Source organism: Heliangelus exortis, chromosome 14 (assembly GCF_036169615.1).
Source record: "Heliangelus exortis chromosome 14, bHelExo1.hap1, whole genome shotgun sequence".
In the NCBI taxonomy this organism is placed as follows: domain Eukaryota; kingdom Metazoa; phylum Chordata; class Aves; order Apodiformes; family Trochilidae; genus Heliangelus; species Heliangelus exortis.
The window spans coordinates 1,887,657-1,899,409 of NC_092435.1; the positions used below are offsets into that span (position 1 = coordinate 1,887,657).

Here is an 11,753-nt window from a genome sequence, read left to right on the forward strand (position 1 = left end):
CGCTGTTTGCATGGGAAGGAAAAACAACTATCAGGGTGCCATGAAGTATTCCCTTTCCCAGGGCGCTCTTGCGGTAATTGCCCAGGGACACCGGGAAGGACTGAAAGCTGCCGAGAACCGAGGCGCTGCCCCTGCCCCGCTGCCGCCTCCACAGCCCCGTCCGGATGCGCCCGTCCCGCCGCCTCCTCAGCCGCCTCCGGGGCTCCCGTGCGGGCTCACGGCGCCACCGTGTGGGGGCCCGGGGAACGGCGGCCTCCAGCCTGCGTCTGGAAGCCGACGGGACCGGGGCGGGTTAAAGCCAGGCACTGGGCCTGCAGCGGCAGCTGGGGAGGGCTGGCCGGCCCTGGCCCTGCCCCTGTCCCTGTCCCTGTCCCTGTCCCTGCCAGCTGGGCGATGGCTGCCGCCGTTGTGTTCTGCGCGGCCGCTTGGCTCTGCCTCTGCCTGCTGGGGCTTCCCCGCCTTCCCTTCGCCTCGGGGGTGGCGGTGACCCATCGGCTCCGCAGCGGCGGTGCGGCCGGGCCCAGAGGTGCGGCGAGGCCACGGGTGGGGATGTGGGAGGGGTTGCGAGGTGGGTGCGGGGGGTTGCGGGGTGTGTGCGGGGGGCTGCCCGGTGTGTGCGTGGGGCTGCCCGGTGTGTGCGTGGGGCTGCCCGGTGTGCGTGGGGCTGCCCGATGTGTGCGTGGGGCTGCCCGGTGTGTGCGTGGGGCTGCCCGGTGAGTGCGTGGGGCTGCGGGGTGTGTGCGTGGGGCTGCCCGGTGTGTGCGTGGGGCTGCCCGGCGGCCCCGGGGACTCCGGGGTTCGCCCCGCGCAGCGCTTTGGCGGAGCTGCGGCTGCCGCTGGAAAGGTTGTTGGAGTTGAAATCTTTCAGCAGTTTTTACGCTGTTTGTTTGGACAGTAAGGAAACTCTCCGGCTTAAGAGGGCGTTTTGGAAAGTGTGTGTGTAATGAGTTTTGTGTTAAGGTTTTCTTCTTATCTGCTCGGTGCAGGGTTATGTAGTGTGGCAGTGCCTGGGCTTTATCTCTGGTTTAACACCTCTCTCCAAGCTCGTAGGCTGTGGAGTTCGGTAGTGGCAAGAATTATAAAACATCTCTTTTATGTCACGTTTTCTGCACCGGCTGAAGAAAATGCCGGGGAAGGAAGCAATCCTAGTAAGGGAAGTGAGAACCCCTATGGTTCTGGCCAGGCCGAATTATTTGTATAATAATTAATATTATTTAAATTTATTTAAAAAAATATTTGTATAATACATTTGAATTCCTGTGTGCTGGAGGAATTAATCCCAGTATTTACACTTTCGTTCAAACATACTTAATATTCTTGTGGATTTTTTAAGTATATTTCAGAGTTAAAAACTGATGAAGAAGTCTGTAAGAGTAGCCTCTGGTTACTCTAATATATATTCCTAATCTTTTCTTCATAGATGGTATGAATGTCCTGTTTATAGTTGTGGATGATCTGCGTCCTGTTTTGGGCTGTTATGGAGAGAAGCTTGTGAAATCTCCAAACATTGATCAACTTGCTTCTCAGAGTATTGTGTTCAGCAATGCATATGCACAGGTGAGATAAATAGCTTAATAAAAATATTTTTCCATTCAAAAAATGACTGGTTTTATCACAGTAGGTGCTAGGCAGACCAAAGCAAGTGTTTATTAATCCTAAGTATTTCTAGAAGAAAATAAACGGTTGGTCTAAACTATACTGTATGAACCTATCTTTAGGTGAGAAAAACACGAAAATAGGGCATTTGAACAGTGATATTTGTGTAGCCTTTGGATGAGTGTAATGCCACTCAAACATTTTCACTGCCAGCAGCAAAATGCTGCTTAAAAATGCTGTTTTACTAAATTAGCATTCTTTTTTTCTACTGTGTATAAATGACAATTTTTTAACTTCCTTTTTTCTTTTGACGTAATCTGTCTCTAGGCTTTCATGACGGATCAGCTTCTCTTGAATACATGATTCAGAATCACTCTTAAATACAGGATTCAGAATCCTCACTACTTGTTCTTTACTTGAATAGTTTGCACAGGATCCGTTCATTCCCAAATTTCTCTCTGCTGAGAAATTAGAACGAGTTTAATTCTGACAAGGGATTAGGACTTTGAAGCAAGAACTCTTGGTTTTTGCCAATCTGAAACAGAACCGATGAAGCCTTTTGACCGTAATTAGGACCTTGCATAAGTTCATCCTTTTCATTATTCCTAAGGCAGGTCAGATCAAGTAGACTTTGGGCTTTTTTCAGCACAGTCCATCTGCCTCCAACTTAATTCTGTGTGAGTGTGAGCTTCTAGATTTTAAAAGCAGAATCTTTAATGCAACCTGACTTTTTTTTTTTTTTTTGCGTTTGGGTTTTGTTTTGTTTTGCTTTTTTTTTTTTGTGTTTGGGTTTTGTTTTGTTTTGCTTTGCACTTCTGTATGTATAACAAAAGCTTTTGGTACTTAAGAATTGCTTCTTTGAGGAAAAGTTATAGATAGGTCAGTGTATGTCTTGCTGAAAGCTTGCAATTGGGAATTGATATTCTCAATAAGGATGCTGTCCAGTGTAGCTTGAAAAGGCATGAAACACTTCCACTGCACTTCCTGAGCCTTCTGATGTTTTGCCCAGTTCTTGCATGTGTTCTTTTGGTTCTGAATTGGTTCTTTTTTGTTTTTTTTTTTTGGCTGGCTTTCTCCTCAGCAAGCTGTGTGTGCTCCCAGCAGGGTGTCATTTCTGACTGGACGCAGACCTGATACCACCCGGCTGTATGATTTCTATTCCTACTGGAGGGTACATGCAGGAAACTATTCCACCATGCCCCAGTACTTCAAGGAGAATGGCTACACGACCCTGTCTGTGGGGAAAGTTTTTCACCCTGGTATGGTTTGAATTATCATTTGCTTAACATACACACATTTAACCAATATTTTCCCTAACAGACTTCACCAGTATCAACTGTGTGATTCTTGTCTGTGTTGACAACCTCAGTTGTAATGATAAGCCAGATTATTCAGTGATTTTAATAGTAGGATGATTTAAAATTTTACTTCAAGGTGTTAGAGATGTTGGATGCCTCTTATAGTGTGAATATTTTCATGTCTTGTCTAGGGATTGTGGGAGTAGAAGTCTAACATTCTGAAAATAGGTCTGGAAGTTAGGTGTCTGCTGAAGATAAAATTACTGAGCAGCCTTTTTGTCCTGGTTCTGTATAGATGTGTTTTGTGTCTGTCTGGATCAGGAGACATAGAGTGTAAGACTAATATTACCAATTAAATACGAAATTGGTTCATTATTTAAAAAGAAATAACACTACCAAGCTGAAAAATACTCAATACTGAACCTTTGTTTTGTAGCTTGTGAGGATATGTGAACTGTGAGTTCATAGTAAAGCTAGTTAAGGATTTACATGAAGACATTAATTCTGGTTTTTGGTGGTTTTCTTGTTGATTGCTGAACGTAAGGCTCTTCAAGAGTCCTAAGCTTCCCACACACCAGTAAAAAGTGCATTTCAGGTATAAATATCTGTCTTAAACTTCAACTTTTATTTCTTGCTTTTTCCTCTTTCTCAGTTTTCAATGAGAATTTGAAATGTTTCTTCATTTAGCATACTAAAACCAACACAACAACTGAAAACAAGTTAAACTTATGTTTGAGCTCTTCCTGGTTCAGTGAACTGAATTTTTGATGTTTTTACCCTTTTCAGGGGTTTCATCCAATTACAGTGATGACTACCCATACAGTTGGTCTGTTCCACCCTTTCATCCTTCAACTGAAAAATATGAAAATTATAAGGTGAGGGTGATCTGTGGTACCCTAACAATGAAAGGTTTTCAGGAAATAACCAAGTTCTTTGTGTCAAGCACAGGCTTGACACAACATACAACATACAGTGTGGGTTTTCAGACTTCAGCCTTATGCAGGGAAACAGCCACTTTGAGTTTCTGTTTCTTAGTCTTCTAAAAAAAAGCTTCTCCCTTCAGCTGTGTGTCAGGTCAATTTGTGAAAGATATTTCAGTATTTCTGAATTAGTATTTGGAAATCTTAGGTTGCTGAGTGCTCACAAGAACAGGTGATTATAATTTGTGTCCAGGTCATCAATTCCTTCATCTGAAAAGTGTGCTTGTCAAATTTCCATGCTAATCTTGCTCTGCTTAGTGAATGATGCCACATTGCCAGGAGGCTTGGGGAACTTAATTCAAGGAGCTCAGGGCTGAACAGGTGAAGGTCAGAAGTAAATAACCTTTAAATAATAGGATACACTTTTCTAGAAATGTTTGTTACTCATTAAGTGTGGATCAAACCAGTGGTTTATGTTTATACAAACATTTCAATAAGGTGCTGGAATCTCTACACTGCAAAGCTGAGAGCTCAAGCCATGAGGTTACAGCCAGCCTTGCTTTGTTCTTGTGTTTGCTGCTGAAAAGACTTGTTTTAAGAGCAGCTGTATCTGCATCCATGACATACTTTTTATGTTCATTTAGCAGCTCTCTCAAACACCCTGCTGAGGCCACCTTTTCCTGGCAGGCATTTGGTCTAATTTATCTTTCTTCACTAATTATCCATCAGCCAGTGCTGGCATTTGCTCAGAAGCTAAGTCAGTAGCTTGCAGGCCACTTGCTATGAGGTCTTGGGATCAGAAGGAGTAAAAATACATTTATATAGTGTAACCACATTCTGCCTTTTTGCCAATAGATCAGAGATTCTGTTAATCATAGAATCTGTGTGTTTTCCCATATTACTATGTTTAACCATAGTCAGCTTTAGAGAGAATTTGACTTTTCCATGGACATGGAAGTTGCATTCTTCAGCTCCTGAAGCTGTCTGCTCAGTCATCCATGTACAGACACCTTTTGTATTCATAAAATGTGTTAAATTCCTTTATGTAACCAACTTGTAGTCTTTTGCTAGTAGTAGGACTGAGAAACCAATTGGTTTGAAAGTAACAGAACAGAGGATTTCTTCTTTGCTTTTGCTGAAGTAAAGTTAGCTAACCAATTATTTTGTCTTTTTTTAAGACTTGCAGGGGAAAAGATGGAAAACTTTATGCTAACTTGGTGTGCCCAGTGGACGTGACAGAAATGCCCAGTGGTACTCTGCCTGATATACAGAGCACTGAAGAGGCCATACGTTTACTTAATGTTATGAAAACCAAGAAGCAAAAATTCTTCCTGGCAGTTGGTTACCACAAACCACATATCCCACTGAGGTACCCTCAGGTGAGAGAACTGGGGCCTGCAGTGGAAGGAACTTAAGCAACCATTGCTATTGCTTTTCAAAGCTGTTTCCACAAATGTATTATTGCTAGTGTTTCTGGAAAGCAAGCTTCAAAACAGCCTTTATTTGGTGTAGCTTCAACAGCTGCCTGTGTTGCATTTCAGAATGCTTCATGAGGATGAGTTGTGATGACCCAGCCAGGATTCTGCCACCATAATAGTGACTGCTCCTGCATGGAGCTTGAGGGAGTATGACATAAGATCTCATACTCCATTGCCTGCTTGAGTTGGTGGCAACACTTCTACTCATTTCAGAGGAACTTATGTTGGGCCTTTTATTTCAGCTTTGAGACACAGGAAGCTGGTTCTAGGTACTTACTGATTTGGTGTTTTTCAATAATTGTCTGGGGCTGACTAGTGTACTGTTGTTACCTTTTACATGCTGGAGGAGGGGGAGTGAAGCCTTGTAAACTGTAAGAATATTAAAAGGCCATGCAAGGGGAAACAATTGCTGTTTTACAACACAAATTTAACAATAGATCTTAGAATTGAGGGCAGTCTTTCTGTGTTTGTATTGTAAAGGAATTTCAGAAGTTGTACCCCTTGGAAAACATCACATTAGCCCCAGATCCCTGGGTGCCTGAGAAACTGCCATCTGTGGCATACAACCCCTGGACAGATCTCAGACAGAGGGATGATGTGGAAGCATTAAATGTTAGTTTTCCTTATGGACCACTTCCAGATGATTTCCAGGTAAGCTGCCAGTACAGTGCATTGAAGTCAAACCACCCTGTTCGAATGCACGAGCAGTTGGCTGCTCTAAGATGTTCCTGGGTGTTCAACAACTGACAGTTTGCAACTGCTATTAATTCCTTTTTTCCTATTAATTGTCCTGGGTAGTCACTCCCAGCTTTGAGACAAACCTCCACTGTATTTGGAATCAGGCTAGTCAGGGCAGGGAGGGGGGGATCAGCTATCAGTCAGAGTGTGTATGCTTCTGGTTTGTATAAGTAAGCAGCTACCAATGTCATGTTTGCTTCCACTACCTGAATCTATTTTTCTGTTTTAAGCCACCACTGAGTTTATCTTATGCAAGGTTTTCTTCTGCTTTCTACTGCTTACACCAAAGTAAGGGGCCCTGGCTGGCCCCAGAGAGAAGCAGAACTGATTGATTTTCAGCATCTTGCTTGAAAGAACTTCTGGCAGAAACCATTTTCTAATTGCTTCCTCCCTGTTTACCTTTTCTGGGGCATTAATCAGGATACAGACACTTAAAAAATAAAGCTTTACAAGTAAAATCCTTTAGTCCCTTCCCTTATGCAGCTACCCAATAGTATTTCTGTGTGTGTGTCTGGGGAAAAGCTAATTTTGTCTTTTTTTTTCCCTTCTCCCCCATTTCCTTAACTTGCAGCGTCAGATTCGTCAGAGCTATTATGCAGCAGTTTCTTACCTGGATACACAAGTTGGCCTCCTTTTGAATGCTTTGGATGATGTAGGACTGTCAAATAGCACAATAATAGTTTTTACTGCTGATCATGGTAAGGATTTAAATGTTTCTCCAGCTCACTGTTAATAATCTCAGTGTGCAGCTCAGTGTGTGTTTGTGTGATGCACAGCAGAGCTGCTGTGCCTTGTGTATATGGATATATTTTGTCTGTCTCAACCTGAATGAACTGACACAGGCTTCTGTGCCTGCACAGTTCTGCCCTCCTGTGCTTTAATCAGGTTGAGAATTTGCTAAGGCACTGGGCTGAGCTTGCTGTATCCCCACCTCCTACCCAAGGAGTGACTTCTGCTGGGAAATGCACTGTGAAAGGATAGTGACTACTCCTCCCCCCTTATAAATTGCAGAGAGCCATCTGGTACAGTGGGACACAGGCTCTCTCATTAACTGCTAAAGGGTGTTCTCTTGCACTTGACTTAGCTGCTTGCAGAGCATCTAAGCTGACAGCAGTATGGCTTTCACCTAATCACTGAGATCTTGCATGCTCTGAATCCTGGTGGTAAAGAATTGAATTTAAGTGTGGGACAAATACCTCAAGTATTTATTGATTGTTTCAATACTCTAATATTCATCAAAATAACCCTCTGAGGATCCCTTTAATTGGGGGGTGGCTTAGCTACCTTGAAACAGTTCCTATATGACTTCACTAAATCAATGTAAAGTCATGTATTTAGTTATTTAGCCTTGACTTCTGGGAGTGTGTGTTTGTGAAAAAGCCCTTATGAGTTGCAGAGCAATGGTGTTAATACTTCTGGTACTAAAGTGACTCTAGATACTGTTTCTCACTTGCCACTTTGACTTGGACTTCCCATTGTAAATGGAATTCCTCCTTTCCCTGCTGAGGTTAACTGGACAGTTGATTTTTCCAGTACCATGGCTAGCAAAGTGATCCAAACAAATAATGTGTTAACCTAGCTGACACAGAGCTTGTTTTTCTTCCCCCCCCCAAAGTTAAATTGGCAATAAGTGTGTCTGGAAGGAAGTCATGTTGGCATCTCCTCCAAGAGGAAGAGGAGAGGTAAAGTTTTTTGATCTCTAGTGCTTCCTCAGGGGGTAACATCCTGATGCAGCAGTCAGCCACAGATATCAGCTTTGGCTCCAGGGGATGTTCAGTCACAGTGTTCACAGGAGTATTAGAGAGCTGGCAGGTGCCCAGAACTTAAATGGGTACTTTGTAGAATTGATCTGGAGACTTGCAGGCACTGTGACACACACCAGTTCTTCTGCTCTTTTAAAGCTGGTTTCCTAATTCCAATCTAGAATAGGAGAAATAAGGAAAGGTGTGTTATTTCCACAATATAAGAGTACAAAGTTGCAAGATTTATCTAGCTGTTGAAATAGCTTTCATATTAGAGACAAAGCTTGCTATATTTAAATAGAGCTTGTTATTTGTCTATTAATGTAACCTTGTTAATAGACCAGTGGCTTTCAACAGCCACAATGAATTTACAGTGAAAAATTAAGTGCTACTAAGTTACAACCTGGCATCTGCTCTGAATTGTATTCTTTTTCATCTAGGATGGTCCCTGGGAGAACATGGTGAATGGGCAAAATACAGCAATTTTGATGTTGCTACCCGTGTGCCACTGATGTTTTATGTCCCAGGAATGACATCACCCTCTGTTAGTCAAGGAGAGAGGGTCTTCCCCTACCTTGACCCTTTTAGTCATCATTTAAGCTTGGTACCTCAAGGTAAATTTCCAGTATTTTATTTTTTTGTTTGCAGTGGATGTCTGTAAGGAGAAGTGGTGATGTAATGATATTTACCTACAGGCAGCTTGAGTCATTCTCTGTGCTTCTTGTACTGATGTGGAACAAAGTGGTGAAGGGGATTCTTGGACATAAACTTTTCCTTTTGTTAGATCTGCTTTAATGGAAGCAGCTAGATGTCTGTGTTAACACAGCAGGTGGTTTATTTTTGTGCAGTGTAGATGCCTGGAAGTATTCTTGACCTACCTTTTGTAATGGCAGCTGCTATCTTTCCAACAGCAATTAGTTGAACATTCTTTGCCTAGCATGTGTGCTTCAAATGGTGGCACTGGAAACTGTTTTGATGGAGGCACTTACAGTAAAGTATTGACACTCAAATTTGATTTGTTGTTCTGAATAGTTGGTTCTCAAAGTAATGAATATTACTGTCTTGAAGGCTGCACATCTGAGAAAAATGCAAAAAATAAATTAAAAATACATCATAAATGCATAAACTGGCATCTTCAGAGCTAACTGCCACACCATAATTAACTTGATTTTGTTACTCCTCAAATTCAGTACAAAGCACTTTCTGTAAAACACCTCCTTGGTTATTAGAGTAAGTTTCTGAAGTGTTCTGCTGGTGTCTGTCAAACCATCATGTTCCATAACTTGTGTTTTGATGTTTCTTCTAGGGCGAAGCAACCAAGTGGTTGAGCTTGTGTCTCTGTTTTCAACACTTGCTGAACTTGCTGGCCTGCAGGTTCCTCCTGTGTGTCCAGAGCCTTCATTTCATGTTGCACTGTGCACCGAGGGGTCAAGCATTGCCCAGTATTTTCATGCCTCTGAAGAGAAAGTGGAGAAAGAGAAGGGTGGGTGTGACAACCCTTACAGGTGTTTTAATGAAGAATCCTTTGCTTTTAGCCAATATCCCCGGCCTGCAGACACTCCTCAGTGGGACTCTGACAAACCAAGGCTGAAAGACATCAGAATCATGGGCTACTCCATGCGTACAGTAGACTACAGGTACACTCTCTGGGTTCAGTTTAATCCCAACAATTTCAGTGCTGATTTTGAGAATGTCCATGCAGGAGAGTTGTATGTGATGAAGACTGATCCAAACCAGGATGATAACGTCTATAACAATATGTCACATGATTGGTTTTTTAAAAAAATGCTTGACTTCATGAAGCACTAGGGTTCAGAAACTTCTTTCTGCGTGTTCTTGCAACTGAAATAATACTTTTTTTTTTTTTTTTTCTGTTGTACAGAAAACACTTGAATTAAATTAAAATACTGTTTGTATCAAAACACTGCCAGTTCCCTTTGTCTTGCAACATTTCTTACATTGAAGTAGTCAGAGTGAACTTCTGCAGTTGTGTTTTCAAGCACAGGCTCACAACACTTCTGAAAAAGCCACAGAGGGCATGCAGGCCCATAATGTGAAGCATCTCTCCTGTAGTGACTGAAGAGCTAAAATTCATTGTCTCTACAAAAACTGGTAGAGTGAAAGGTGGAAAAAAATAAGCCTTCTGTGTTTGTAAGGCTGTGCAAAGATTGGGTGTCAGTAAGCAGGTCCTGAACACTTCAGCTGGGAGACTTGTAGCTGGAGTGGTCAAGGAAATGTTTGAGAGTGGTGAAGGACTGAGGTGTCTGCTGTCACCAGCTTTATCTCTGACCAGAGCTAAAAGAAAAAAAAAATGTTTAATCCAGAATACAATTATTTTACACAAAAGCTTTCATTTGGAGATTCATGTTCCTTATACAGGGGAGGATCAGAATTTTTAATAAACATCTACAAAATGAGTGCTTTTCATCACTGAAACACTGAAGACTGAGGGGTTAAGGTGGCATCAGGATGTTGCTCTGTGGTTTTGATGAGGATTGGTTCAATGAGGCCCCACAGGTGAAAAGACATGGAAGCTTTTAATGGTTGTAGCTTGCTGGTTGCTGTAGTTGCTGAACTGCTTATTGCACTTAAGGGTTGTCACATCCAGTGACAGAAACTTGGATGTTTGCATTCTTGGATGCTAGGTGGGGCTTGGCAATCTTGGGTTTGGACTAGAATAGCTAAAAGCCTCACATTTAGTTTTAGGTCTGGTAGGGCATTTAGCAAAACAGGATGCTGAGAAGGAGATTTCCATATGGCCAAATGCATCACAGTAAATGTTTGTGGGTTTGTGTCTAAGAAAAATGTTTTTGCTCAGTATTTACATGCTGTCTGTTCCTTGTGATCACAGCCATGAAGTACACTGCTCTAGGGTGATGGCAGTAATTTGTGTTGTGCTCTATTAGCTACTGGATTTCTGCAGTTCTATCTTGGTGATCAAGGCTCTCAGAATTTGTTCTATAACAGATGAGGGTTTGATCAGACAGTGCTGACTCCTGCTGCTTTCCTTAAGGAACTGCTCCATTCCTACAAAAAGAAAAAGCCAGCTGTTACTTGTCTTCCTCAGAAAAATTGACTTTAATATCCTAGAAAAGCCACAGACATAACTTTATTTCATTAAAATCTGTGTGACAGTCTTATTCCTAATTAATGTGGAGATACCCACCATGAATCTGATTCCCTGCTAGAAGACAGCAGTTATTTAGTGCCTTAAACTCAATTGGAAGAATATATTTCTTACAAGCTTGTAATTTATTTTACACAGCCCTAGATGCTGTGTGTACTGCAGCATTGTTCTTCCTGATGAAAACATATTTTCCCCCTCACTTATGCATCTATACTCAGATCATCAGCTGGTGTGGAATACCACAGATGCATGTAGCAGATTCATTGAAGCTCTACCAATTTCACACTGGTTGAAGGTTTCTTTTATTGAGAACAGTGCCAGGCAGGGATTTGGAGTCTGCAGCCAGAGCTAATCATATCTCTGACACACTTTTCTTCAAAGGAAAGCCAAATATTGGGAAAGTTATTATGGGGGGGATGTATTAAATCATTAAGGATTAATCTAAATTTCCTCTGTGCTAGGTCAGTAATACAAAAATTGATCTAGTGAATGGATGTTATCTTAGACTTGGCTACCTGAGCCTTGCATTTTGTTCTGCTAAAACACCTGTAAAAAAACCCAAAGCTTTTTTTGGGGACTTAAAATTATAGCATGTAGATACATTTTTTTTTTTTAATTTATTTCCATGAAAGCATTCTTGTACATACCTTGCCCTAAGTTTCCCATCACTTCAGGCTATTTAATTTTTCAAGTAGAGGTAAGAGTCCTGGTGCTGTGTGATGAGTATTTTTTTTTTTTTTTTCTCAAGTCATTTGCTTTGTGTTGGAAGGGAAAAGCCTGCCTTGACCTTTCTTAATCAAAATTTAGTAATCTTTTGGGGAGACATGAACCAGAATTGTCTCTTGGCAGCCAGT

At 41.9% G+C, this 11,753-nt stretch overlaps 1 protein-coding gene across 2 annotated transcripts; it reads left to right on the top strand.

Moving 5' to 3' along the window:
• The first annotated feature begins 384 nt into the window (after nt 1-384).
• On the top strand, nt 385-9,694 carry IDS (iduronate 2-sulfatase). Of its 2 annotated transcripts, none has more exons than XM_071757686.1 (9): nt 385-526; nt 1,421-1,557; nt 2,678-2,855; nt 3,681-3,769; nt 4,993-5,193; nt 5,773-5,943; nt 6,602-6,728; nt 8,213-8,386; nt 9,079-9,694. In XM_071757686.1, exons 1-9 carry the CDS (start codon nt 394-396, stop codon nt 9,579-9,581), a joined length of 1,713 nt encoding a protein of 570 aa, XP_071613787.1. In that variant the 5' UTR covers nt 385-393; the 3' UTR covers nt 9,582-9,694. The 2 variants fall into 2 exon arrangements, with proteins under 2 accessions (XP_071613787.1, XP_071613785.1); XM_071757684.1 differs by lacking the exon at nt 385-526 and adding an exon at nt 767-1,148.
• The last annotated feature ends 2,059 nt before the right edge of the window (nt 9,695-11,753 follow it).